At 44.0% G+C, this 24038-nt stretch overlaps 1 protein-coding gene across 1 annotated transcript in view; it reads right to left on the bottom strand.

The window, feature by feature from the left end:
- The window catches only part of LOC147607565 (purple acid phosphatase 2-like), a 29428-nt gene extending 6190 nt beyond the window's left edge, over positions 1–23238 (bottom strand). The window contains exons 1-6 of the mRNA XM_086790541.1: positions 22680–23238; positions 11822–12022; positions 11501–11612; positions 1569–1792; positions 1324–1462; positions 1012–1232 (exon numbers count right to left, since the gene is read on the bottom strand). Of these exons, the coding sequence (XP_086646667.1) occupies positions 1012–1232; positions 1324–1462; positions 1569–1792; positions 11501–11612; positions 11822–12022; positions 22680–22847 (1065 nt within the window). The 5' untranslated portion in view covers positions 22848–23238. The remainder of the gene's footprint in view (positions 1–1011; positions 1233–1323; positions 1463–1568; positions 1793–11500; positions 11613–11821; positions 12023–22679) is intronic.
- Positions 23239–24038: the final 800 nt, after the last annotated feature.

A 24038-nucleotide genomic window follows, 5' to 3' on the forward strand; every position in this document is an offset into this window, starting at 1 on the left:
TTGCAGAGGATGAGGATGATTGGTTTTCGGGCACAAGAATGGCACATAGATCCAGCACCAGCCAAGGTAGCCAAGGAGAGACTATGGCGGCTATGGATTTGGGAGAGCCAACCTCTCACGCGGCTGCAATGGGACCCTGGAGAGTGGACTTGGCATGATACTGCAGATCAGGAGGAGACTCTGAATGCCCCCTTCTTTGCATATACAGCACGGCTTGTTGGCCGCGGGATCCAGAAGAAAACAAAATTAGCCAAGGTCAGAGCAGCTCGGAAAGAAGGGAAGTGGGCACTATATCATGAAGGTAGAGCACTCTTCGAGGATTTCCATAGACCCAATCAAAAACCTGAGCCCAAACCCCAAAAAACAAAACCAATACTACATGATCTTTGGTGAAGATGATTGTACTTATGCTTGACATTGCAGGTCTACTAGTACATTAGTAGGATGTTTTCATGTATGTTCTTCTTTTTGGAAAATTCATGTAGCTCAAGACTGACATGGTCTTTCAGTTGTGTATTTGGTCTCATAGGTCATTTTGGCCTTCCCCAGACGTTAATATTACTCTCTCTCTCTCTCTCTCTCTCTCTCTCTGCCCTGAGATTGGTTCTGGAGGGAGCATAGAATAATCATCTGCTATCTCCACGTATAGACGGGTGTTTTTTCCATTTTTCAATTCCTTTTTTGTTCTTCCATGGCCCAATATATCCATGGTTCCATTGTATTACTTATGGTCTTATAGACCCTTGGGTTCTTCCATACATTAATATAACCTTCTCTCTCTCTCTCTCTCTCTCTCTCTCTCTCTCTCTCTCTCCAAATATATCTCAAAGTTATTTTAGATGATAATGAAAAAGAATGCTTGAAAAATAAGTATATGCTTGTTCTTAACCTTTTTATTTATTTATTGCTTTCATCACCACAAACAAAACCGATTTAAAAAAACTACCTTTCAAAAAATGGGCAAGGTTTAAATGGAGAGCCCAAATGCACACCAAGGATACTAACACTTACCGTCCTTTCATATGCATGTACATGGCCAGCAAAGACAATGTCAACCTTGGCATTTGTCAACCATGTTTCAAACTGTACTCGCATGGTTTCGCCTTCCATGTAATGATGTTCATTGCTGTTGTACCATGGTGAATGCAGCAGAATGATCAGCCATGGAGTCTTCGTTCGATCCACAGTAGCTAGCTCTTGCTGCAACCATCTATACTGTGGAGTGTATTTACCTGCAGAAGGTAAGTGTCAGGCCGTTTATATGAAACTAATCCATGATTAATCTACTCTTTGGGATCAAAGAAGAAGAGAATTAAGGCACACCATATGCTGAAAAAGATGAAAGAACAATAATGTGGGCCGAAGCTCTCCTCACAGAGTACCACAGGGGCGATGTACTGTTAGAGGCACGATAGGGGACATGGTAACGATTCAAGTAAGGTTTGAATGGCTCTGTTTCCCCCTGCACAAATCTCAAGCATACATCACTATTCAGTTATTACATCCTGGTGCTACAAAATGGCAAGAAGAAGACGTGCATATCCTCCCTTTTACGTATGCTAACTCACCAGCTCTGGGACAAAATCAATCTCATGGTTTCCTGCTGTCCAAATCCAAGGTTGGTAAGCAGTGCTGGGCTCCACAAATCGGCCCCACGTGTCCCATCGTCTATTATCATGATAAGGATATCTATCAGCATAGGATAGATCACCTACATATAGAAGCGTCTGCCCCTTTCCTTGCACATAATGCTGGAATGTTTTGTTGGAATCATATGTCTGACCCAGATCCCCTGCAAAAACCATTTAATTGAAGGTTATGTTGCATATAGAGTTTTTTGAACCAAGTTTCTGCAGCAAGGATTCAAAACCCAGCTTTTCAAATGTCAAAGCACAGCTTCCAAAACAATCATCCTATCTCTTCATGCATGTGTGTGTGTGTGTGTGCTAGGTCTGCACCGATGGACTTGGCTCCACCTTTCGCAGCTCCGTCTTCATCGAGTGCACCCTTTTTGGCTGCAACAGAATCTCCGGCCAAATTCTTCTCGACATCGGCTCCTCCTCTCCCTGCCCGGGCTGCACCTCTTCGATGTTACGAAAGGAAGAAGCGGAGCGTATCACAGTCCCCTGTTCCTCCTTTGGGCAAGACAGCGAAGCAAGCGTCTTTTGACTTCCCTTCCTCATCCTTACAGAAGGACCTTCTTCGCCGCCTTTGTGCTGACTTGGTGCTCGAGTCTTCATATGTTGGGGCCTCGCTGTGTCGGGTTCTCTCCCCCGAGCCTCTTCTCATCAGCATTCAGCAGGCACAGCAATTGGGCGTATGCCTTTACTTCATGGGGCGAGTCATGTCTGACTCTATGCTACGAGCATGGTCGACAGCTGTGGGCAGCAACAGAATTTCTTCCTTTGTCTTTTTGGGCAAGGGCTTCTATTATGCCCACTGCACATCAATCGACACGGTTTATCAGCTGGTTAGCATGGCAGGTGTTCATGGCGCAGGACATTTCACATATGCCATGCTGTGGGATCCTCTGTTTGACCCTGCAAAGAACCTTCTTGATTATTGTCCAGTCTGGGTAACCCTGAAGGCACTGCTGGTGCCTCTCCTCCCGCATGTTCCCTCCATTGCCGCCCTTCTGGGCCGTGTTCTTCGTATCCCGAAGCGGGACTTTTTGGTCGCCAGCAGAGATGTCCAGGTGTGTGTGCTGTGGGATATGGAGCAGCCCATTCCTTCCCCCCTGGACGTGGACTTAGGTATGGCACATCCTTATCGCATTCATTTACATTTTTCCTCATTCCCGAATGCGTGTTACAAATGCCGCCAGTTGGGTCATTTTGCTCGACACTGCCCTACTGCTTCCTCATCTTTAAAGCAAAACCCCACAGTTCCCCTTCCGGTATAACATCCCGTCCCTCCTCCCCAAGGTCGGCCCTCATTGTCCAAGCACAAAAAGGAGTGGCGGCGGGTGTCTTCTCAGGTGAACGCTCAGGCATCAGAGCCCCTATCGAACCCTTTCCAGGCTCTTTCTCTGCAGGTGGACACGGTGTCGGAGGCCCCGCAGCAGCTGCCCACAGTTATGCATATTGATATGGTTGCTTTGCAGGAGCCCCCTTCAGTTCAGCAGACTGCCTTGGTTCCCCAGGACTCTTCTATGGAGCCAGTTGTTACTGAGTCGCAGCCCCCTGCGGCAGTTCCTGAGGTCCCCATGGCACCTAGCTCTTCGGCTGGGGCTACCTTACCCGGTGATATTGCCCCCGTTTCTCATGTTCCGGCGGTGACCGTCCACAAGAGTATTGATGGAGACAGCCTCTCAGTGGACAGCAGTACATTTTCATTGGAGGATATGCCTCCTCCTATAAGGGAAGCTTTTGACCCTCTGATTGAGAAGTTCCACATCCCAGCATATGTCAAGAAGAATCACAAGGGTAAAAAGCTCTTACATTTTCCTGATGGTGTAACTATTCCATTGCATACTCTGTTAACCAATTTAGGGATTGCTCTGGATGATGTTATCCTCCAGTCACCTCCAGGTGACTTGTAACTTTTTCCCTTTACACTATACTTTGGACTCCTGACCTCCCCGTCCGGAGCTTACAGTTGTAGTTTTTTTCTCTTTGTACTTCACGGTGGGTTTTCACCTCAGGTTTCCCACACAGTAATATAAAGTACTACCAAAAAAAGTGTGTGACAATTGTCAGGGGGTGTGTGTGCTCCAGCTGTACCTTCTGTAATCTGTACCTACTATAGTTGACGTCCGCATGTACCTGCTGTAGCCTGTCGTTACAGTCTTCTACCATGCCACTAAATAGAAGACAAGGCTAATTTCCAATCACAAAGAAGGGAAGATGCATAAGGGCATCCCGGAATTTTTCCATCAAATTTACTAAGCACTACTTCCTAGAGAATTGTGCCTAGCAAATATTTATTACAGACATTGTAGCAATGGATATATGGAATGTGAATTGTTCGGACAAAACAGGATTCACATTTCAGCATAATGCTAGATCAAAGTATCAAGCGAAGCTTGACAGATGCTATATGTTATATGTGCACAATGCGGATCCAAGGCCTGCAAAGGTATGGGTGGATTATGTATCACAATTATCGGATCATTATCCATTATAGGTGAGGATGCATTTCGAAATAGCTATGGACAATGCAAGGCTACCATGTAAACGACTATGCATAGTCAACAGCTCCTACCTATCACATGATGCGTATCGAGAAAAGGTGTATAGAATCAATGCATTACTTAGAGAAGATACCTACTATGACCTAGACTTGGAATGGAGAAACTTTGCAAGAAGGATGCAATCTATCATTATAGAATATGGCAGATGGTATATGGGGTACCAAAGAGAGTGCATAAACCGATGCAAAGTGGATGTGCAGGCAGTGCATGAGGTTGCACAAACAAGGCAATTGAATCAAGAGAAGGAAGAAAAACTAGTAAATGCATGATATATGATAGATTGCAATAATCAAGAAGAAATTGGAAAAATGGCAAATACGAGCAAGGCAAAAGCCTTGTCTAGATAAAGGCTGCTCATCAAAACAATTTTTCAAAACCTTGCATGCTAAGAGACAAGTTAAGTGCACACATCGTGTGCACAAGCCTGATGGTCAATGGACCAATGATGTAAATGAACTCGAAAGGGAATGCATGGCACATTTCCAATCTATCTTTGCTACACCAAGACACTTCTCGCAATAAGAGTTGAAAACAAAAGCCAAGATGCTTATAAATATGACACCAACTCTAAATCAACAAGAAGCTGCACAGATGGAATCCCCTTTCACGAACATGGAATTGCAAAACGCTCTTACTAAACTCGGTAAGTGGAAGTCACTGGGATGGGATGGATTGGTTGTGGAATTCTTTCAACATTTTCAAGAGGAATTGGAAGACATTCTATTGGCAATGATAAATGTTGCATGGTTACAAGGAGTGATGTCTGCTTCCTAGCAAGAGGACCTTGTGAGATTGGCTCCAAAAAAGGATGTATGCTTGAATTTGGCTGATTGGAGGCCTATCACTTTAATGCCAGTGCTATACAAATTGGTGACAAAGATGATCTCCAATAGACTAGTCAATGTGCTTAACAAAGGGTTGTATCCTACCCAATATGGATTCATTCCTAGACGACAAATAACAGACAATATATGTAATGTTTGTGGGAATGGAGTATGCCAAATATATTGGTTAGGAGTGCAAGTAGACATTGCCAAAGCATTTGATACAATGCACAGGGATTTTATTGCTGCCACCATGAAACATCTGGGGTTTGGTCCGCAAATGACAGAAGTCATCTACTGGCTGTATGCATGCAGCACAGCTAGATGTATCATTGGAAAAGGATTATCGTCGCCTTGGACTTTGGAAAGATCGGTTAGGCAGGGCTGCCCACTGAGCTCCATGTTGTATGCAATTGCCACTCATCCTCTATTGATGTTTATGGATATTCTTACTCGGGAAGGAGAATTACATTGACTGATATAGCCAGATGGGTCATCAATGGTTGCACAGGCATATGCAGATGACTCTTTTTTCTTCCCAACAGATACTCCAAGGGATTTGACAATGATTATGGATGTTCTCCAATTGTTTGGGACAGTAGCGGGGCTGAAAATCAACTTTAGAAAGTCGAGGTTGCTATCTCTAAAACAAGCGGATTGGCCTAGTATACTCTGGCCAAGAGATATACTACCCCCACACCAAATCACTAGGCATTTGGAATATCCTTTGGGTTGGAACATATCTTTCAAAGAAGCAATTGCATGGGTGCAAACAAAAGTCAAACAAAAGGTTGATTAGTGGAACTTGTCTACATAGTCTTTGCATATCAAGGTGCAAATAGTACAATCCATCATAATGGCTTTCATACAGTTCTTCTTGCCATTGCTAATTTGGGACAAAAAATCGCTTAATACATTCATGTCATCAGCAATGAAACTGTTATGGAAAACAAGCATTGACAAGAAAGCTTTCAAGCTATTGAAAATAAAGCATGTATGCAACCCTAAAATGCATGGTGGACTGAACATCTTGAATGTGCATACTATGTTTTGGCTCGAAAAAGTACCATGATAATAACTTTTGTGGAACAAGGACATGCATGGCCACAGATGCTGGCTGCAATGTGTGCGCGTTACAAGGTTGATTCTTGTGGGCATTGGAATCTCTCCTACTGGGATATCTTGGTAGGTCAGGTACAAGGAAAAATCCAAGGCTGTCTCTATTCTTCCAAATTGCGGAAAGACTGGAAATCTGTGCTCATACATATGCATTGGGTGTTTGCACATTCATCCCCAGTTTCTGCCCATTTCTGGTGTCCTTTTGGTCCCTTTTGCATGGCCCTTGATTGTGGGCTGGCCACCCTTATTTTATATATTTTTCTGGGATTTTTCCCAGCCTATATGGTTTTTTCCCAGTCGGCTAGCTTCAGTGTCTCCAGACGGCCAACACTCCCCAATTATAAATAGGTGGGCTGGCCTCTCAGTCTAGTATCTTGCCTTGTATATCTTTTGCTCCCTCACTTATGAGACTGCTTGTGTCTCTTGCTTGGGACTGTACTGCTTCAGTATATTCAGCATAGTTGCTCCATATCTCTCTCTCTCTCTTGCACTCTCTATTCAGCACACTCTAGTGCTCTTTTGCTTCCGCTCTGTGCACTCTTTCATGGTATCATCGCTCCCGGTTCAGCGATTCCCTCTGCTGCCCCAGATTCAGTCCTATTTACAGCCCCTTAACGTCTGCGTTTTTTCTCAGATTTGCAGCCCTCTTCTTGCTGCGTTTTTTGGACAGCTTCTGCTGATTTTTTTCCCTTCAGTTTGGCTTCATCGCTTGCAGCCAGAAGGTAACTTTCTCATTAGCGTTTCTCTTCTACTTGGAGTTTGGATCTAGGCGGCCTGTTTTTTTCAAGACAGCAACCCCTCTTTGGCTGTGTTTTCCTCTCCGGTGGACATTCCCTTTTGCAGAGGGGGTATCGTGGTGGTTCGGGCTTTGGTGGCAGCCTTGGTACCTGTGGTGGACACTTCTTCTTCTGAGATTGTGCGTTTTTTTTTCTTGAGGAGAGCCCAAGCTACAGTCCTAGTTGATGCCTTTCCCTCTTGCACCCTCTTACAGCATATTCCCAGGCCCTGTGTGGCTGTCTTTCCTCTCTATATCAAATCTGTTAGCACATTCATCCCTAGTTTCTACACATTTATGGTGTCCATTTGGTCCCTTTTGCATGGCCCTTGCTTGTAGGCTGGCCACCCCTTTTTATGTATTTTTCTGGGATTTTTCCCAGCCTTTTTGGCATTTTCCAGTCAGCCTGTCCAGTAGCTCCAGTCGGCCATATTTGCAGCTCCAGTCGGCCAGCTTACCTCTACTACAAATAGTGGGTTCTCGCCTCTCATTGTTCATTCAGTCTTGTACATATTTGCTCCCTCACTTATGAGACTTGTAGTGTCTCTTGCTTGGGACTGTTTTGCTTCAGTATATTCAGCATAGTTTGCTCCATATCTCTCTCTCTCTTGCACTCTCTGTTCAGCACATTCTAGTGCCCCCTTTGCTTCCGCTCTGTGCACTCTTTCATGGTATCATCGCTCCCGGTTTAGCAACCTCCTTGCTGCCCCAGATTCAGCCCTGTTTTCAGCACCTTCTCCTCTGCGTTTTCTCACAGATCTGCAGCCCTTTAATGTTGCGTGGACTGAACCTGCTAGTCGCTTCGCCTTCAAATTGGCTTCATCAACTCAGCCATTAGGTACTTGTTGACTAGCGTTTTCTTTTCCACGTGGAGTTTGGGACATAGACGGCCTGTTTTCTTCAGGACAGCAGCCTTCTGTGCTGCGTTTTCCTCTCCAGTGGGCTTGCTCCTTTGCAGAGGGGGTCTTTGGTGTTGCAGGCTTTGGTGGCACTCTTGGTACATGTGGAGGACACCGACTTTAGAGATTGTGCGTTTTCTTGAGGAGAGCCCAAGCTAATGTCCTTGTTGATGCCTTTCCCTCTTGCACCCTCTTACAGCATATTCCCAGGCCCTGTGTGGCTGCCTTTTCTCTCTATATCAAATCTGCATTTTTTGCTTCCCTCTTCTGGTGACCTCAAGGTTGGAGGTACAATCGACAGAAGCTTCTGCGTTTTTTTTTTTTTTTTTTTTTGGCTACAAGAGGATTTTCAAGTGCTGTCCAGCCTCTTAGGGCTGCATTTTGGTGGGAGGAAGGGCCCTATATCAGCGTTTTCTGATTTGGACAGTTTTATCTTATGAGGGTTGGTCCTATTGATTGGATCAATGATGACAACTTTAGATTTGGCTCCCGTACCACTCTCTTGTTATTTCCTAGATGAGGCAGACAAGCTGGATGGTGGTAACTTTCAGTCATGGAAGTTGCAAGTTACTTCTATTCTCAGGGAGTATGGTTTGATGGAGTTTCTCTCGTACAAGAATCGGTGCTTGCCAGACCTTGCTTCTGCGGAGGATGTGTGTCGGTGGAGGAAGACTGACGGACAGATCTATGGCTTTCTCCTCTTGAATTGTCAGGATTCGGTTCTTCAACACTTCATCTATGCTCCTGATGATGCTTCTACCTTCTATGTGTGGCAGTTGCTTTGTGACCTGTATGGTGATGCCAGTGATCGACAGATGGTTTCTACTTCTGGGTGCTATGCAGCCAGTGATCTTGTGGATACTTCTTTTGGAGATGTTCCTGCAACGAAGGATATTGGGCCAGTTTTGCTCATTGCATCTGAGGAGTTTGTTTCTCCTGTTGCCTTGCCTTCAGTTTTTGTGCATACTTCTCCTTGCTAGGATAATATATCTGGTAATGTTTTTGAGGAAGACAGTGGTGAATGTTCCTCTTTCCCTTACACTGTGTGAGGATTCACAGTGGTACTTCCAAGGCTTGAAGGATTGGGATTTGGATTTGGTTGGGCCTATGGAGTCCCGACATTAGTTTTCAGAGGGGGCGGTTGAGTTCTTACATTTGGCGATGCCGACCTTCGAGGAGGATGCTATTGCCTACTCTTGGTACAGAGTTGGAGCAGATGGACTATTTCTTTTGAGGGTATTATCTTCTTGGAGCTACAAGCTTCTAGGGATTTCTGTGGCACTATGTTTACATTTGGTTTTGGCACCGATATTTGGAGCAGCACGACGCAACCTACATGGTTGTTTTCTTCTAGAGGAGCAGTGTACCTGGCAGCTTGTTCTGTTGTTTTTGTAGCTGAGTTGCTGTGGAGATTGCTTGTGGAGCTTTCCTAGTACCTGTTGTTTTGCTGCATTCTTTTGTCTTTGACAGAGGACGACTTCTTTGGCTTCTCGGAGTTTGTTCAGCATTTGGTGCTGAGAGAGGGTGTTGGCACTTTCATCCCCAGTTTCTCCCCATTTTTGGTGTCCTTTTGGTCCCTTTTGCATGGCCCTTGATTGTGGGCTGGCCACCCTTATTTTATATATTTTTCTGGGATTTTTCCCAGCCTGTATGGGTTTTTTCCCAGTCGGCCAGCTTCAGTGTCTCCAGTCAGCCAGCACTAGATTGTGGGCTGGCCTCTCAGTCTAGTATCTTGCCTTGTATATCTGTTGCTCCCTCACTTATGAGACTGCTTGTGTCTCTTGCGTGGGACTGTATTGCTTCAGTATATTCAGCATAGTTGCTCCATATCTCTCTCTCTCTTGCACTCTCTATTCAGCACACTCTAGTGCTCTTTTGCTTCCGCTCTGTATACTCTTTCATTGGGCACATAGGCCACTGCCTCCTGGAAATACACTGGTAGCTGAAAATGTGCATACAGAGCATTTGATACGCCATTGGCTAATGGCTAAGCCAAGAAAAGCTTATTTTTAGCACAAAAAGGAATTTGCACAATGAGAAATGTCATATCGACCGAAGACAGACCATTATCGTTTCCATAAGCACAATGACGGTGGCGATTGGGAGCCCTTTACCGCCTTGTATGGAGACTTGTTGCCCAGGTTATATTACAGAGTTTCCTCTTTGTGGACTAACAATGGCATATAGATTACTACTTCCACATCCATGGATAAAGGGACATGCGGATCGGGTGTGGCATATGAACAAGTCCTTAGGCTGGTGGAAAGGTAACTTGGGAAAGATATGGCAAAGAAAATTGTATTTAAAATAAAAGGTTTTTCTATGGAGATGCATCACAAGAACGCTCCTAGTAGGAGAGTATTTGGCAAAGCGGAAAATTGCGGCTCCAAATTGTTTGCGGTGCCATCATTACATGGAGAGTATTTATCATTTGCTATGGGCATGCACTGACACATTAGATTTTCTGAATCGTCTATTTTCGGATATGCGAATCAGATTCCTTGGGGTGAAATTTGGAAAATATTTTGGATCTTTGGAAGATATCCTTCCAAACTGCAGGAATATGCTCTTTTCTTTGCATGGGCGAGATATTGGGCTATATGGACAATATGGTTGGATCGTAATTATGAGGTGTTTTGCACCACCTCGGATCGACAAGTATGTATACTTCTGTCGATCATTGCGTTAGTCATTGCATGACAGTTTTGAGTTGCAACAGATTAATCGGCAAGACTATGAAGTGTTTGTCCACTGTTTTTAGACGTACTTTGATGAGAGTCTCTCGCTTTGAGGTTCTGGAGTATAAATAGATTTGACAGTGGTTTCACCAAAAAGAAAAATGTGTGACAGTTGTGAGTGCCACATGGACATGATTCTCAGCATTAGCAGATTTAAAGGCAGATTTAGTGGAAGAATTGAATTGGAGCAGATTTGACAGTCAAATAGACACCCAAAAGTGCCCAAGACATGCACCCCTTCATAGGTGGGACATTTACTGGGCATAGTATGAACAAGCTTAATGACTTTAATGCCATTAGTTTTGGATCTGAAAAGTGATAGCCGACCGGCCTATTACCAGCCCTAGGAACCTATAAGAAGGTGCTTTATGGTCATAACTCAAACATCCGATGCCAGATCTACAAAGTCCAAGCCAAAAGCAGCGGAGGCAAGAATTAGATCAAGAAGAAGGCAGCCCACGTGTGCAGATCTGAGCCGCGCACAAGTATTGGGACAGAAAATAACTTTTCGTCTATGCATGTGTAGCATTAACACATGATAGGATGCAGCTGGATTTCTTATAGATCAACAATTTGCAATTGTATATATTCATTCATCCAATATACAGTAGATTAGGTCATTTTTTCATGTCTCATATATTTGTAGTTAAGTAATTAAGTCATGTTATTAGTATTAACTAGCACTTAATCAGCATTTTAATTAGAATTAACCTAGTCACTCTTCCTCAATGCATGTAACATTGTGTGTGTGTGCACGCATGCGCACAAGCGTGTGCATGCGCGCCTGCTATGCATGTTCATGCATACGCATGCACACATGTGCCTATGTGTGTGTGTGTGTGTGTGTGTGTTCATTGTTGACTCCATACTCAAGAGTTTACTTGAGCTCCTTTGCACAAAAGTCTACTTGAGCAAAGGAGCACTTATTAAAAAAAGAAAAGCAAACTACATACCAATAATCCCAAAACTGTAAGCAGTATCAGGATCAATACTGGGGGGAGTCCAAAACCAAAACTCTCGAGCTGAATCTCCTTCCCCGAGTTTGTAATAATATTTGGTATTATGCTGCATAAAGTAAAATAATAAGTTGACAATTTAAAAAGAAAATTTGCTAGTATGAATTATTAAAACTAGGAGGTTACATACATACATTTGTATTTATTCATTTATTTATAATTATAATTATATTGTACTTAAATTTGTATTTATATTTATATATAGTATAGTTATAGTCATAGTCATAGTTATAGTCATAAGATGTGTTTTATACATACCTCGAGGTTTTTGATTGTACAATGGTGTACAAACCCTGATGTGTAGTTGTAAAACGTGTACTGTGAAACTGTCCCTTTTGCCTTGGAAGCATAGCCTCCCTTCTCAAGACCATATTGCACCAGCTTGGATCCAGGTTCCGAAGGTGTAATCCATGATATAATGACTGCCCTTCCATCAAGGTCTCCTTGTGTTATGTGAACCTACAACACAATTTGCTCTAGACATTAAATAAATGAGTGAAAGGCATACAAGAATAAACTTGCAAAGCGTCGCCATTGTGGTTTTGCAGAGAGTCTACCGATGGCCCCTTAGGGCAGGTCCTGGTGGTATAGGACACAAGGGCCGACTGGTGTAAGTCTGCATGGACAAGAGCCTTGACCACTATGCTCGGGGGTGATCCGATGTATTGGATCTACGGTTGGGTGGTAAGCTTGAGCCTATGAAACCTAATTTGGACTAATGATGCTTGTGTATGATGTTTAGGGGATCTTGGAGACGGTTTGGTCGTGACAAACCCCTTGACAGTGTGCAAGGTCTAATGGTTGTAATTTGATAAAACAGTAACCTCACTGCTCTCTCAAAATATCACCAGGGAGTGCAGCAAAACCTCTCATTTTCTCCCCAAACGTACAGGAGCCTCTGCTGAAATGAAAGGCTCTAATGGTCCTCCCTGTTGGCTTTGGTCATGGCTGGTTCTAGAACTCCTTTGGCTGCTGCTTCTTGCTGCTCTGAGGGCTGAATGAACAAGTCCCCCCCCACCCACCGCCCTCTCCCTTAAAACCCCTACGGGGGGCCCTTTCTTCTTGCCTCGCTGGCCTGTCAGTCAACTATAGGAAGCCCAACGAATTAGTTGACCCCAAAGGCATCTGATAGACTGATACATGCCCAACGATGATTCTAGGCTGTAAACAGCCTCTATGTACTGATACTGCCCCCATCACAAGCATGCATCTGACCTAGCTTAGTGCATCTCTTCCTCATTAATCATTCATTGACCTTATCCCTCTATAGATTAAGCCTCACAAGTGACAATGGTATGTTGCATCTGAGACTATGACTCTTCTATATGGGATTTCAGTTATATGCAAAAAAGCTTCACAGGTGAAGCAGAAGTGCAGTAGGACATCAAAAGTATATTTTGGCTGAGTTTGATTGTTACATGAGCATGGGAGAAGCTTTTAATGATAATTAAGGAGTGCGTTAACTTGCTGATTTGGAAGAGAGAATGGAAGAGGGAGAGACAAGAGACTAGGGAGAGTGCACAGTACACAGTAATCCATCCCAACAACCCACTTAAGGGCCCGCACCATTGCCGGTGTATTTGCTTATATTTCTGCAACGGTAACAAGTACAATGAATGGGCTGAATCTTCCCTAAATGATGACTGGCCAGAACATGCGTATTCTCAAGGAGAACTTCGTTTCTAGAATTATGTTTGGCTGCCTGGAACTACGGTAAACAAGTTCCCCTCTTCAGAACAGCAAACCACCTCTTGTTGACATTAACATTTGAGGAGACCCCAGGGCTATGCGTTAATCGCTTGTTACGAGACTCCCTTGAGATTTCTTTGATTTCCATGGTGTGGACTACATCGGCATGACCCATTCATTGATGCTCTTCATCGACATATCTTGGTGCGCTTCATTGGTGCTCCATCGCCACATCTCTATGGTGCATTCTCATGTGCACATGGCATATCGACTTAGGGCCGTTTGATATTTGTATTTTCACACCTTAATCACTTTGAGTGGTCATAGCATAAGATGATATTTGTATATTTGAGTCCACATGGATTTATGTCATTTGTTGTAATCCATGGAACATTGGCAGCCTAGTGGGCTATGGGATAGCCTTGTACACCTATAAAATATGTAATGAGCTAAGGGCTTTTTGATTCCTTCATGCCCGGTTGGAATCATTCTAGGTGTTGGGCCTTTCTTTTCATGTGTGAGCTCCCATGGAGGGTCACTATGTCCCAAGGAATAATTAGTACTAGTGAGGAGTGGATGTGAGGTGCATTGTCACTCAAGAGGTTGATAATACCTCAAATTTGGTCATGGAGGACGTCAAAGCATGCATGGGACACTTTGGAAGCCATGCATCATGCCATAAATGAAGCCAGCGTTGCATACCTAGAAAGGGAACTTGACGGGTTACACGTGAAAGAGGGGGACCCTTATGTTGGATCACTTCACAAAGATCCACGATCTTGAAGAGCACAGCTCCTGAATATTGATGAAGTGATTCCAGACAGCCAACTTATGCCGACCGCTTTGAACCCTTTGCCCGAGACATACTTGGCTTTCCACACGTCGCTCAACCTATCCATGAGGGGAAGCCCTAACCCACTCACAATCCAGGAATTGGTGGTGCTTCTTTTGCAAGAAGTGGAAACTAAGAAAAATATGTATGTTGGTAGGCGTGCCAAGACCAAGCTTTTGTGGCAAATAGCAAGGGCAAGAGCAAGGGCAAATCAGGTGGCTATCACCCTAGGGCTGATTCCGGACAGCTATCAAACAAAGACAACGATGATGCAGGCAAGCCCAAGAACAACGGCAAGTCTCACTATTGCAAGAAGCCAATGTAGAAAAAGGATTGCTAAAGAGAAGAAGAAAGAGTCTGATATGTCTATTGCAGACTCCTCGGCTTCTAATGCAAGTAAGGATGATGCATCAGCAAACTTTGTGCAAGTGGATTGGGCCTTTCTTGTTTGCAGCTATGATGCCTCCAAGGAGGACATGCCTCTCAGTGTTAATGAGACATCAGAGGTTGTATGGTACTTTGATAGTGGTGCCTCTAGGCATATCATGTCACGATTGTGACTAACTCTCTTAATCTCTCCTTAATTACTCCTTAATCTCTTATTAACTGAAAGGACACCTGTGAAGGGTCACACCCTTACACATGGGTCACTATCAAAGGACATGTCTATTCATTAATAGACACACCCTAAGTCCAAAAAGGACATAACCATTGATTCAAGAGCCACACCCCTTCCTAGGGATGTGTCTCTTCACTTGTACCCTTTCGGCCTCTATTTAAGAAAGGCCTCTGTCTCAATGCAAACAACCCAGTCTTTCCTGCAGTATTTGTTTTATGTTCATTAATTAAGTCTTAATCATGTCAAGCAAGCAAGAAGCCCTTATGGCAATTGTACCCTCCTGCAGCCAACCATCTCCCCTCACGACCTTGCAGCCCTCGCTTGCATGAAGATTGCCTTTACTTTGGGTCGTACCTTTTTTTGAAGAGTCGCACCACTTGACAAGCCTCGTGCCCTTGTGATGCGTCGCACCCCTTTCACCTAAGGGCGTGTCCCTTTGAATCGCCACCCTCATGCGCTTCAGACCAGCACCCGGCCATAATACCGTGGCCGCGCATCCCAACAGCCGGTCCTTTTCTTTTAAGAAACACCTGTTAACCTAATAACATTTTTTTTTTAAAAAAAAGGCCAGCAGCCTACGGCGCCAAGGCCGATCAGCACACAAAAAAATAAAAAGAGAAAACGTCGGCCAGCCGGTTACGGCGCCCAGCACCAAAAAAAAAAAAAAAAAGGGACACGAAGGGTGGTGGACCAACGCAATGCATGAGAGAGAAAGAAAAAATGAAGGAAGACGCCCACAGCAGCGACCAGCGGGGGCGAACCCACGGCCAACAACCAACGCTTTTTTTTTTTTTTTTTAAAGCACACCAGCCTGGCGTGCTGTTTTCGACAAGCATCTGTTCGCTCAGCCCGATTCATGGTCCTTCATTATTCTGTTATCATGGCCTCTGCTCCACATAATTCTAAGGACGTTTATCCATCTTCATTCACGGTGCGCCCCTCTGCACCAGAGTATACACCCTTGACACCAGTAGCTGCCCCTACCCCTGTACCTTCTTCTCCAGTAGCAGACTCTCGTGCGAGCCCAGTCCCAGAGGATCGCCCTTACTATACTGGATCGTCTATAGCCGCTTCACCAGTACGTAGCCTCTCCTCTTGGGATTTCCAGATGCCGCACCCTCCAATCGATGGTTCTTACTAGAGCCCAGCGGCGTCATCAACAGCAAAAACCCCCAGAGCCTCGTCACCCTGAAGCCTCTACATCAACATCTTCTCTCATGGCAGAACCTGTTGACATACCAGCCCCTCTGGAATGGCAGCCAGCTTTGCAGCAACTTCAGCAGCAGTTCCAGCAGCAACTCCAGGAGTCTATGGCATCCTTGGCTTCGCAGATCCAGCAGCTCCACACAGATCGCCACTCCTACACGAGTTCCGTGTACCAACAACAGTACCAGCAGACGCAGACGTCATTCCTTCCGAGGTAGAAGGCGACGACCTTAAAACTCTTTATCGTCTTTTACAAGCCTGTAAAACAAAGAAATTGGAAATTAAACCCTCTGACTCTTATGGTGGTCAGCGCAATAAGCGCATCTTAGACCAATGGCTCTACAAACTGTGGTTATACTTTGAAACCATGACCCTTTCTGATTCCAAAAAGGTGATTTTTGCAGTATCCCTCCTCAAAGACACAGCTTTATTGTGGTGGCAACGACGACAGCACGCCGGAAAATCGGTTACAACGTGGAAAAAATTCGAGCGGATTATTAGGATCGTATTTGTGTACCTCATGATACTCATGTTCGAAGAGTATTGGTGAAAGAACATCACGAGGTTACTTATGCTGCACACCCAAGCATCAACAAGACATATCGTCTTTTGACAGCTACATATTATTGGCTCAAATGAAGCAAGATGTTATTAAGTTTGTTACAGCATGTCTCTCATGCCAATGTATGAAAGCTAGCAGACAAGTTCCAGCTGGTCTTCTTCAACCACCTCCAATTCCCAATGAACGCTGGGAAAGTATTAGTTTGGATTTTATCACTTCATTGCCACGTTATTCTAAAGGCAATACACAGATTCTTGTGGTGGTTGACAGATTTTCTAAAATGGCACATTTCATTCCGTGCAAGAAAGCAACCCAGGCTTCAGATATTGCAGTACTATTCATACAGTATATCTTCAAACTTCATGGATTGCCAAAATCTATAGTTTCTGATCGAGATCCAAAGTTTACAGGACATTTTTGGACTTCGATATTCAAGTCTCTTGGTACAAATTTACTCTTTAGCTTTGCTTATCATCCACAGACAGATGGACAAACGGAACGAGTTAATCAAATTCTGGAAGAAATGCTGCGTCATTATGTTCAGTCTCGATTAGCTTCATGGGAAGAATATTTACCTTTGGTGGAATTTGCTTATAATAATTCTTATCATTCAGCTATTAAAATGACACCTTTTCAAGCAGCTTATGGCCATACTCCCCTTGTTCCTACCAACTTTGTTCTTCAACATAAAGTGGCTTTAGCAGACCAACTCAGTCAAGAAATGCAAGATATTTTATTACAGATTAAGAATAAGATGGTCAGCGTCCAAGAGCAATATCAACGCACAGCGTCGTCGTCACATTGAATTTCAAGTAGAAGACTTGGTATTATTATATATTGCCCCTTCATCGATACAAGACAGTAAAATCAGTCTTCCCAAAGCTTCACCCAAGATATTATGGACCCTTTCGTATTATTAAGAAGAACTCATCTCTCAGTTATAAGTTGGAGTTACCACCTTCTTGGGGTAGAATTCATCCAACTTTTCATATTTCTTGGCTCAAGAAGTTTGTGGATGATGATTTTCCAGTTTTAGATATTTTGGATTATGTTCCAAAAATCGAAGATGAACACATACTCTTAATTCTAGAGACAATTCTTGATGTCAGACAGAAAGAAACACGACATAAGCTCACTACAGAATTTTTGGTTAAATGGAGAGATCTTGATGATTCCGACTCTACTTGGCAAAGTGATGAAGACTTACAGGAATATCCAAAACTTCTTCGGGAATTCTTCCAAAGACAACCATCTCTTCTTAGCCGGAGTCTTATTTTAGTGGAAGGGAATGTCACGATTGTGACTAACTCTCTTAATCTCTCCTTAATTACTCCTTAATCCCTTATTAACTGAAAGGACACCTGTGAAGGGTCACACCCTTACACATGGGTCACTATCAAAGGACATGTCTATTCATTAAAAGGCACACCCCTAAGTCCAAAAAGGACATAACCATTGATTCAAGAGCCACACCCCTTCCCAGGGATGTGTCTCTTCACTTGTACCCTTTCGGCCTCTATTTAAGAAAGGCCTCTGTCTCAATGCAAACAACTCAGTCTTTCCTGCAGTATTTGTCTTATGTTCATTAATTAAGTCTTAATCATGTTAATAAAGCTATAAAAGCTTTACATATCACCTCAAGGAGGGATTTGTTTACCAAGCTAGGGGTTACCCCATAGGGAAAAAGAGTCACATGTGCTAATAACTCTTCTTATCCCGTGAAGGGAGTTGGTGAGATTGTGCTCACAGCAGTGGATGGGTCAGAGCTATGTCTTCCTCAAAGATAAAGAAAAATCTTTTATATGTTTCCTCTTTTGCTCGAAGAGGACTTGCTGTTAGTTCTAAGGATGACAAATGCACAGTTAGAGACCATGACAAGGACTATGTGATAGTCACTTCTAGGACTTCGTACCATGGGCTATATCATCTTGACAAGTATGAGAAGAAGATGCATGTAACTCTTCTTATCCCGTGAAGGGAGTTGGTGAGATTGTGCTGACAACAATGGATGGATCAGACCTATGCCTTCCTGATGTGCTGCATGTTCCAGGGATAAAGAAAAATCTCTTATCTATTTCCTCTTTTGCTAGAAGAGTACTTGCTGTCAGTTTTAAGGATGACAAATGCACAGTTAGTCACCTATGGGACTTTGTACCATGGGCTATATCATCTTGACAGGTATGAGAAGAAGATGCATGATGCATGTATGGTGACTACCGCTACTCCTGCCATGCAATCGGCTCCCCAAACATGTATGTGAGGGATGCATTTGTTTTGATGGGGAGCATTTTTCACAGGAGTACCTGGTCTTGTTGATGGAGTAATTGAACGCATTGCCGGTCGTGTCAACAAGTTAAGCAAGAGGCGATGGCAGATGCACCCCACAGTTGGGTTGTGTGGCAACAAGACAGTACTAGTAAGTGCAAGTTTTGGGTCATGATGTGAATTGAGCATTTTGTGAGCCCTAATCCAGGGACAGGTCACCACTTACCATCAGGGTAGGCTAGGGTAAGTCCAACTAGTTTTACGTTGCAAACCTCATGGGGTTTCGTAAACCGACTTGTACAGAGGTCTTGGCAGCTTTATTAGGCAAAATGCCGAGCATTGGACTTGTAAAATATGCAGTCAGCAGGCCACGACGCCCCAGCCAAGCAGCTCACCGCGGACAGCTCTAAACAAGTTTGAAGGTCTGGGCAAGGGTTAGGTGGTGGCCGGGAAGGTCTGGCAGCAGATCAAGTAGCCTTATAAATAGGCCCTTCCTCTCCCTTCTTCAGTTATCTAGATTCCTAGATGACATCAGAGCATCACAAGGGAGCTTCCAGCATGACATCAATTTAAAACAATTTGCACTCTTTTTCAAGGTAGACGAGCACAGACAAGCATTTTGCTGTAGCCCTTGTAAGACACGGTATTCCAGAGTCCTGCTTAGTAGGCATTCTTGTTCTAGCAAAGAACTGATGGATCAGCAAGTTCTCGTCTTTTGTTCAGTCTGGATACACCAGCTAGAGCACAGCTAAGCAAGGAAGGAGATATCTTCAGGTCAAGGATTAAGCTTTACATCTTACTTATTTCAATTTCTTAATAAAGCAATTACACTGAAAGGTGGGGCCCCTTCAATGCGTATTGGGACCCAATGCTGTGTCTATATATTTCTCTCACCTCTCCTGTCTTCAGTTAATTAATGCACCAAAGTAATTGCACAACTCAGTCATGTCCAAGCAATAGTAGTTGAGATCTTCAGTATGTGATAAGAGAGAGTTGAGGTTATTCTAGGAAGCAAAGACCCTGGCTAAAATTGTGTCCACTATTATGATGGCTTCTGAGGGAGCCTATGTAGACTTTCTCAAGCACTAGTTTGGTTTGGAGTTTTCAGAACCGAGACTGATTCTTGTAGTATTGGATCCATGAGGGATCTATTCTCCCTCTCTGCAACATTTTTTGTTTTGTTGCGGTGTATATGGCACTGTACATTGACGCTTTATGTCTTTTGTGACAAGTATGCCTTGAAGGTGTTAGACATATAAACCCCCCTCTCTATCTGAACAAAGTGTATGCACTTTACATCTTGTTTCATTTTCAGCCATGCTGAAAACACAGATTTTGCCTTTATGGGGTAAACCCATGCGAATCTGGAATAAGTATTGACCCCTTGAATTTGGCACTTCCAAAGGATTGCCTTGGCTGTCCATTGAGTCAAGTGTCTATGTGATTGCTTCCGATTTCAAAACACTGTGTCCCCTCTTGAAAAAGAGAGATAACAGGGCTCCGATACCAATGGAACTGCTCTCCACGGGAAACCAACCACAATCGAAAAACAAATACACAAACTTAGATCACTTAACCTTGACAATTATGAACAACATAAGCATCCACAATTCTGAAAATGACAATACACCACTTGACACCACCACTGGGGCCGGAAAGGACAGACCCCCCCCTCAATACAAATTGTATTTCTTGGAGTATTTGTTGATTACAAGTTTCACGGTCTTAGGAGCCACATTTCTCCATACATGGAGTGAATACAAATGAATCAAATACTATAGATGTCATCGGTGAAGAAACGATTTGTTGAGGAAGACCGTGTCACAGGCAGTCTCCCACCTTCACTGGGGTAGGCACCCGCACTACACTGGTCTTTCGGGACTGTGCACCAACTGGCACACCCGTACTAGCACATGGCCGGGTGATTCGCCGTGGAGGGAGGAAAACCTGGTACTCCAAATGGAAGCCTTGTTTCCGGATTCCCAAGCCCACTGACCCTCACTGGCTCTCAAAATTGAGAGCATAGTCAGTGCAAGCACAGGGAAATAGGACCTCAAAAAATTCCAGAGAGAGAAAGAAGAAACATTTGCAAAAGAAACTCTGCAAAACAGAGTAGAGAGAATTAACTTGCACTGAATTCTTACTAGACAAGAGAGGAGAAAACTTGGTTTTTTTTCTTACTGTATGAAGGAACCACTGCCATTTCCATGTGGAGCTGGACAATTCAACCAACTAGCTAGAGGTATAGGCTGTCCCATACAAGGGCGGTTAACTGTTTAGGATAGGTTCCTCAGATTCGTGGCTGATTTATGCTGTACGACTGGTAGAGACTGAAATACAGATTGGGGTACATGTGTACACTGTTCGAAACAAGTAATCGCCTTCCCTTCTACGTGTGCTGGTCCCGTAAGAGAGAGAGAGAGAGAACTGAAAGCTGGCCGAGATCGCTTCAGTACCCGGGTGAGAGAAAGCGTCGGGTTCACTTCCACACCCCGGGTGAGAGAGAGAGAGAGAGAGAGAGAGAGAGAGAGAGAGAGAGAGAGTCCCGTCTCCACTTTAGTATGCCGGGAGAGAGAGAGAGATTCGCTTCGACTGCCCCGATCCACATTGCAGCTAGAAATGTCCATGTGCTGCCATGCTTGGTCATGCGCGTGTGACATCTAGGCCCATTGAGCATATAAGAGGTGAGCTAGATACATCATGTTTGCCTTGAAGCTCGATTGTTTCTTCCTTCAAACTCAAAAGAAATGGAGTTATTCAAATAGCTTCTTTGCAAGGTTTGGCCCAATTCAAAAAGCCATAGTGTCGGTCCTATCTAAATTCTTCATTTGAAAGTCCACAAGTTGTTTGTACCTTGAACATCCACTTCAACACCGTTAATGATGGTGTCCCACACCTTATTATCAAAGCCCTTTGCTAGAGACACCATGTACTTTGAAGCACTTGGCATTTCAGGCAGCTTCAGCATCTCTATTGTCTAAAGTACCTCTCGGAGTTGGAATTGTCGGTTGTTTTGGTTTGGTTAGCTTTGGACGTTTGGTTCACTGCAACTGGAGTGCTCTCTAATGTGATGCCTCCGAGGTGGAGTGGCTTTGGTATTGCCAATGTCGGTTGCGTGGTCCATTTGATAGAGGTATTTGGTTGCTTGGAAGCTGGTGGTTGCTTGGAAGCTGGTGCCTCCATAGTTCAGATGGAGCAAATGTTGCAGATGGTACAACAAATGGTGCAGTTTTTCCCTAAGTACCCATGGAACCGTAGTTGGCAAAACATCCCAAGTGAATGAAAACAAACATCCTTAAATGGTTTTGAAAAAAGCATGTATTGAATCATGGTGAGAGTGGTCTTTCATGGTGAAAGTGGTCGGCATGCAAGCCGAAAAACTTTGACCATTGAGTTGTCTCGTGGTGAGACATTGCATCATTCAGGGAGGTCACATGCATCTAGGCCACAGGTTCATAGAGCACATGGCACGTGCCTAGTGAAACACCTTCAGACTTTGGCACTCGTTAAGGAGGAGCCAATGTCCCACTTCTTTTGGTTATTCTTACATGGTGGCCTGCCCATTAATCATTGAAGGGCTATTTTTGGTGCAAACCCTTCTTGCCCCACATGCATGGTAGCTCATGAGGGAGTGGGATCAAAGGATCTTTTTCTCATCAACCCCCACATGACTCTCTTGGCACCTTTGTGCCCCAGATTGGTTGAGATCACCATACATTTTTGGGATGAGGAATTTTTGTTCCAGCTTCTAGCCGTGACTTTGTATGGTCTATTCATACTTAATAGAAATTTCTTTCCTGCACACACACACACCCCAAAAAAAGAACCTAACTAGCTTTAACATGCTTGACACAGAAAACTACCTGAGGAGGATCCAAAGTGTCACGTGGTAAGAAGAGAGAAGTTTATGAAAATACTGGGAAAAAAGGACCCAACTTCTTGCCTGTTGAGGAGCATTGTAGCCGTCAGGCACTTTAAAAACATCACTGTCCAAGGGCATGTCCATGGTTGCTGCTAGCTTGCGCCTGTAGGGACTTGTTACTCCACCCTCACAAAGCGCTACCCATAAGAGCAGCACTAACACAAGTAAAGGTCCCAGTCCCACCATCATATCTCTGCAAAAGAACAGCTCTACTCTCTCTCTCTCTGTCTCTCTCTCTCTCTCTCTCTCTCTCTCTCTGTGTGTGTCAGTCACGCATGTCTCCCAAGACAGATCATGCCGATCTAATTTTTGATGGGTGATGATGAAATATGTGTATGTGAGGGAGCTTTGAGGCCTCAACAGAAAGAATGGCTAGGCTCACTCATATAATTTTCTTGTAGATGTCCACTGAAAAAGCCTTGCATGGCACTGCCTCCTCCACTAAGCCTGTTTGTTATACTCGCTGTCCTGCAAATCACGTGTTCGTGAGTGTGAACGAGACGACTTTCGTGCTTGTTGTCACTTCCGTGACTATCCAAGCACAGACGGCATGGGCACATTGAGAATCTCATAGACTCATTGCCATCGTGTAAAGGCTCCTAGTCTAAAACCTTTATCAAGGTCAACACGCACTTACTCGCGTGGCTCAGCTCATCACTCACGACCCACCCTACCCAAAAGGTCGTAGGTTCAAACCCTGATACCATAGGTGGTGTAGCCTCTAGCTCGGATACATCCTCTCGAAAGGGGGTTTCATGCCCGAACGGGGCGGGGGTGGGGGGGAGGGGAACTCTGTCAAGGCTACCGTTCTCCATTGGTGGGCATTCCATAGCATGTGATGTGATCCTTAGACAATGATAGTAATGGGATGGAGATCTACATGCTACTGAGTTAATATTTCTGTCTCGGGTTGTACCCCTACTTGAAAAACCGGAATCAATATTTCTTTATGGTCCCAATCCCAATAATACCTTGACAATGATTCTTAGGATTACTCCCTACCCTTAAGCATACTCCTTGCCATCTCGATAATAGCATCTATAACACCAATTTATTCCGGATTGTGAGTGGTAGTGAGCTGGCGCTTTATGCCTTTATCCTTGAAAAAACCTAAGAACTCATCAGACATAACTTCTCCTCCTTGGTCTATCTTGTACTACTTTATTATGGTTCCTCTCTCAATTTCAAACAATGCTAGCCATTCCTTAAACTTTCCAACTTTTCCTTATGAAAATACATAAAAATCTTATATTCTAATCATTAATCAAAAATGACTCCTCCTTAGTCTATCTTGCACTACTTTATTATGGTTCCTCTCTCAGTTTCAAACAATACTAGCCATTCCTTAAACTTTCCAAAAGCTTAAGAGTTTTCCTTATG

The sequence above is a fragment of the Cibotium barometz genome, chromosome 55 (genome assembly GCF_041138505.1).
Source record: "Cibotium barometz isolate CiBa-2024 chromosome 55, ASM4113850v1, whole genome shotgun sequence".
In the NCBI taxonomy this organism is placed as follows: Eukaryota; Viridiplantae; Streptophyta; class Polypodiopsida; order Cyatheales; family Cibotiaceae; genus Cibotium; species Cibotium barometz.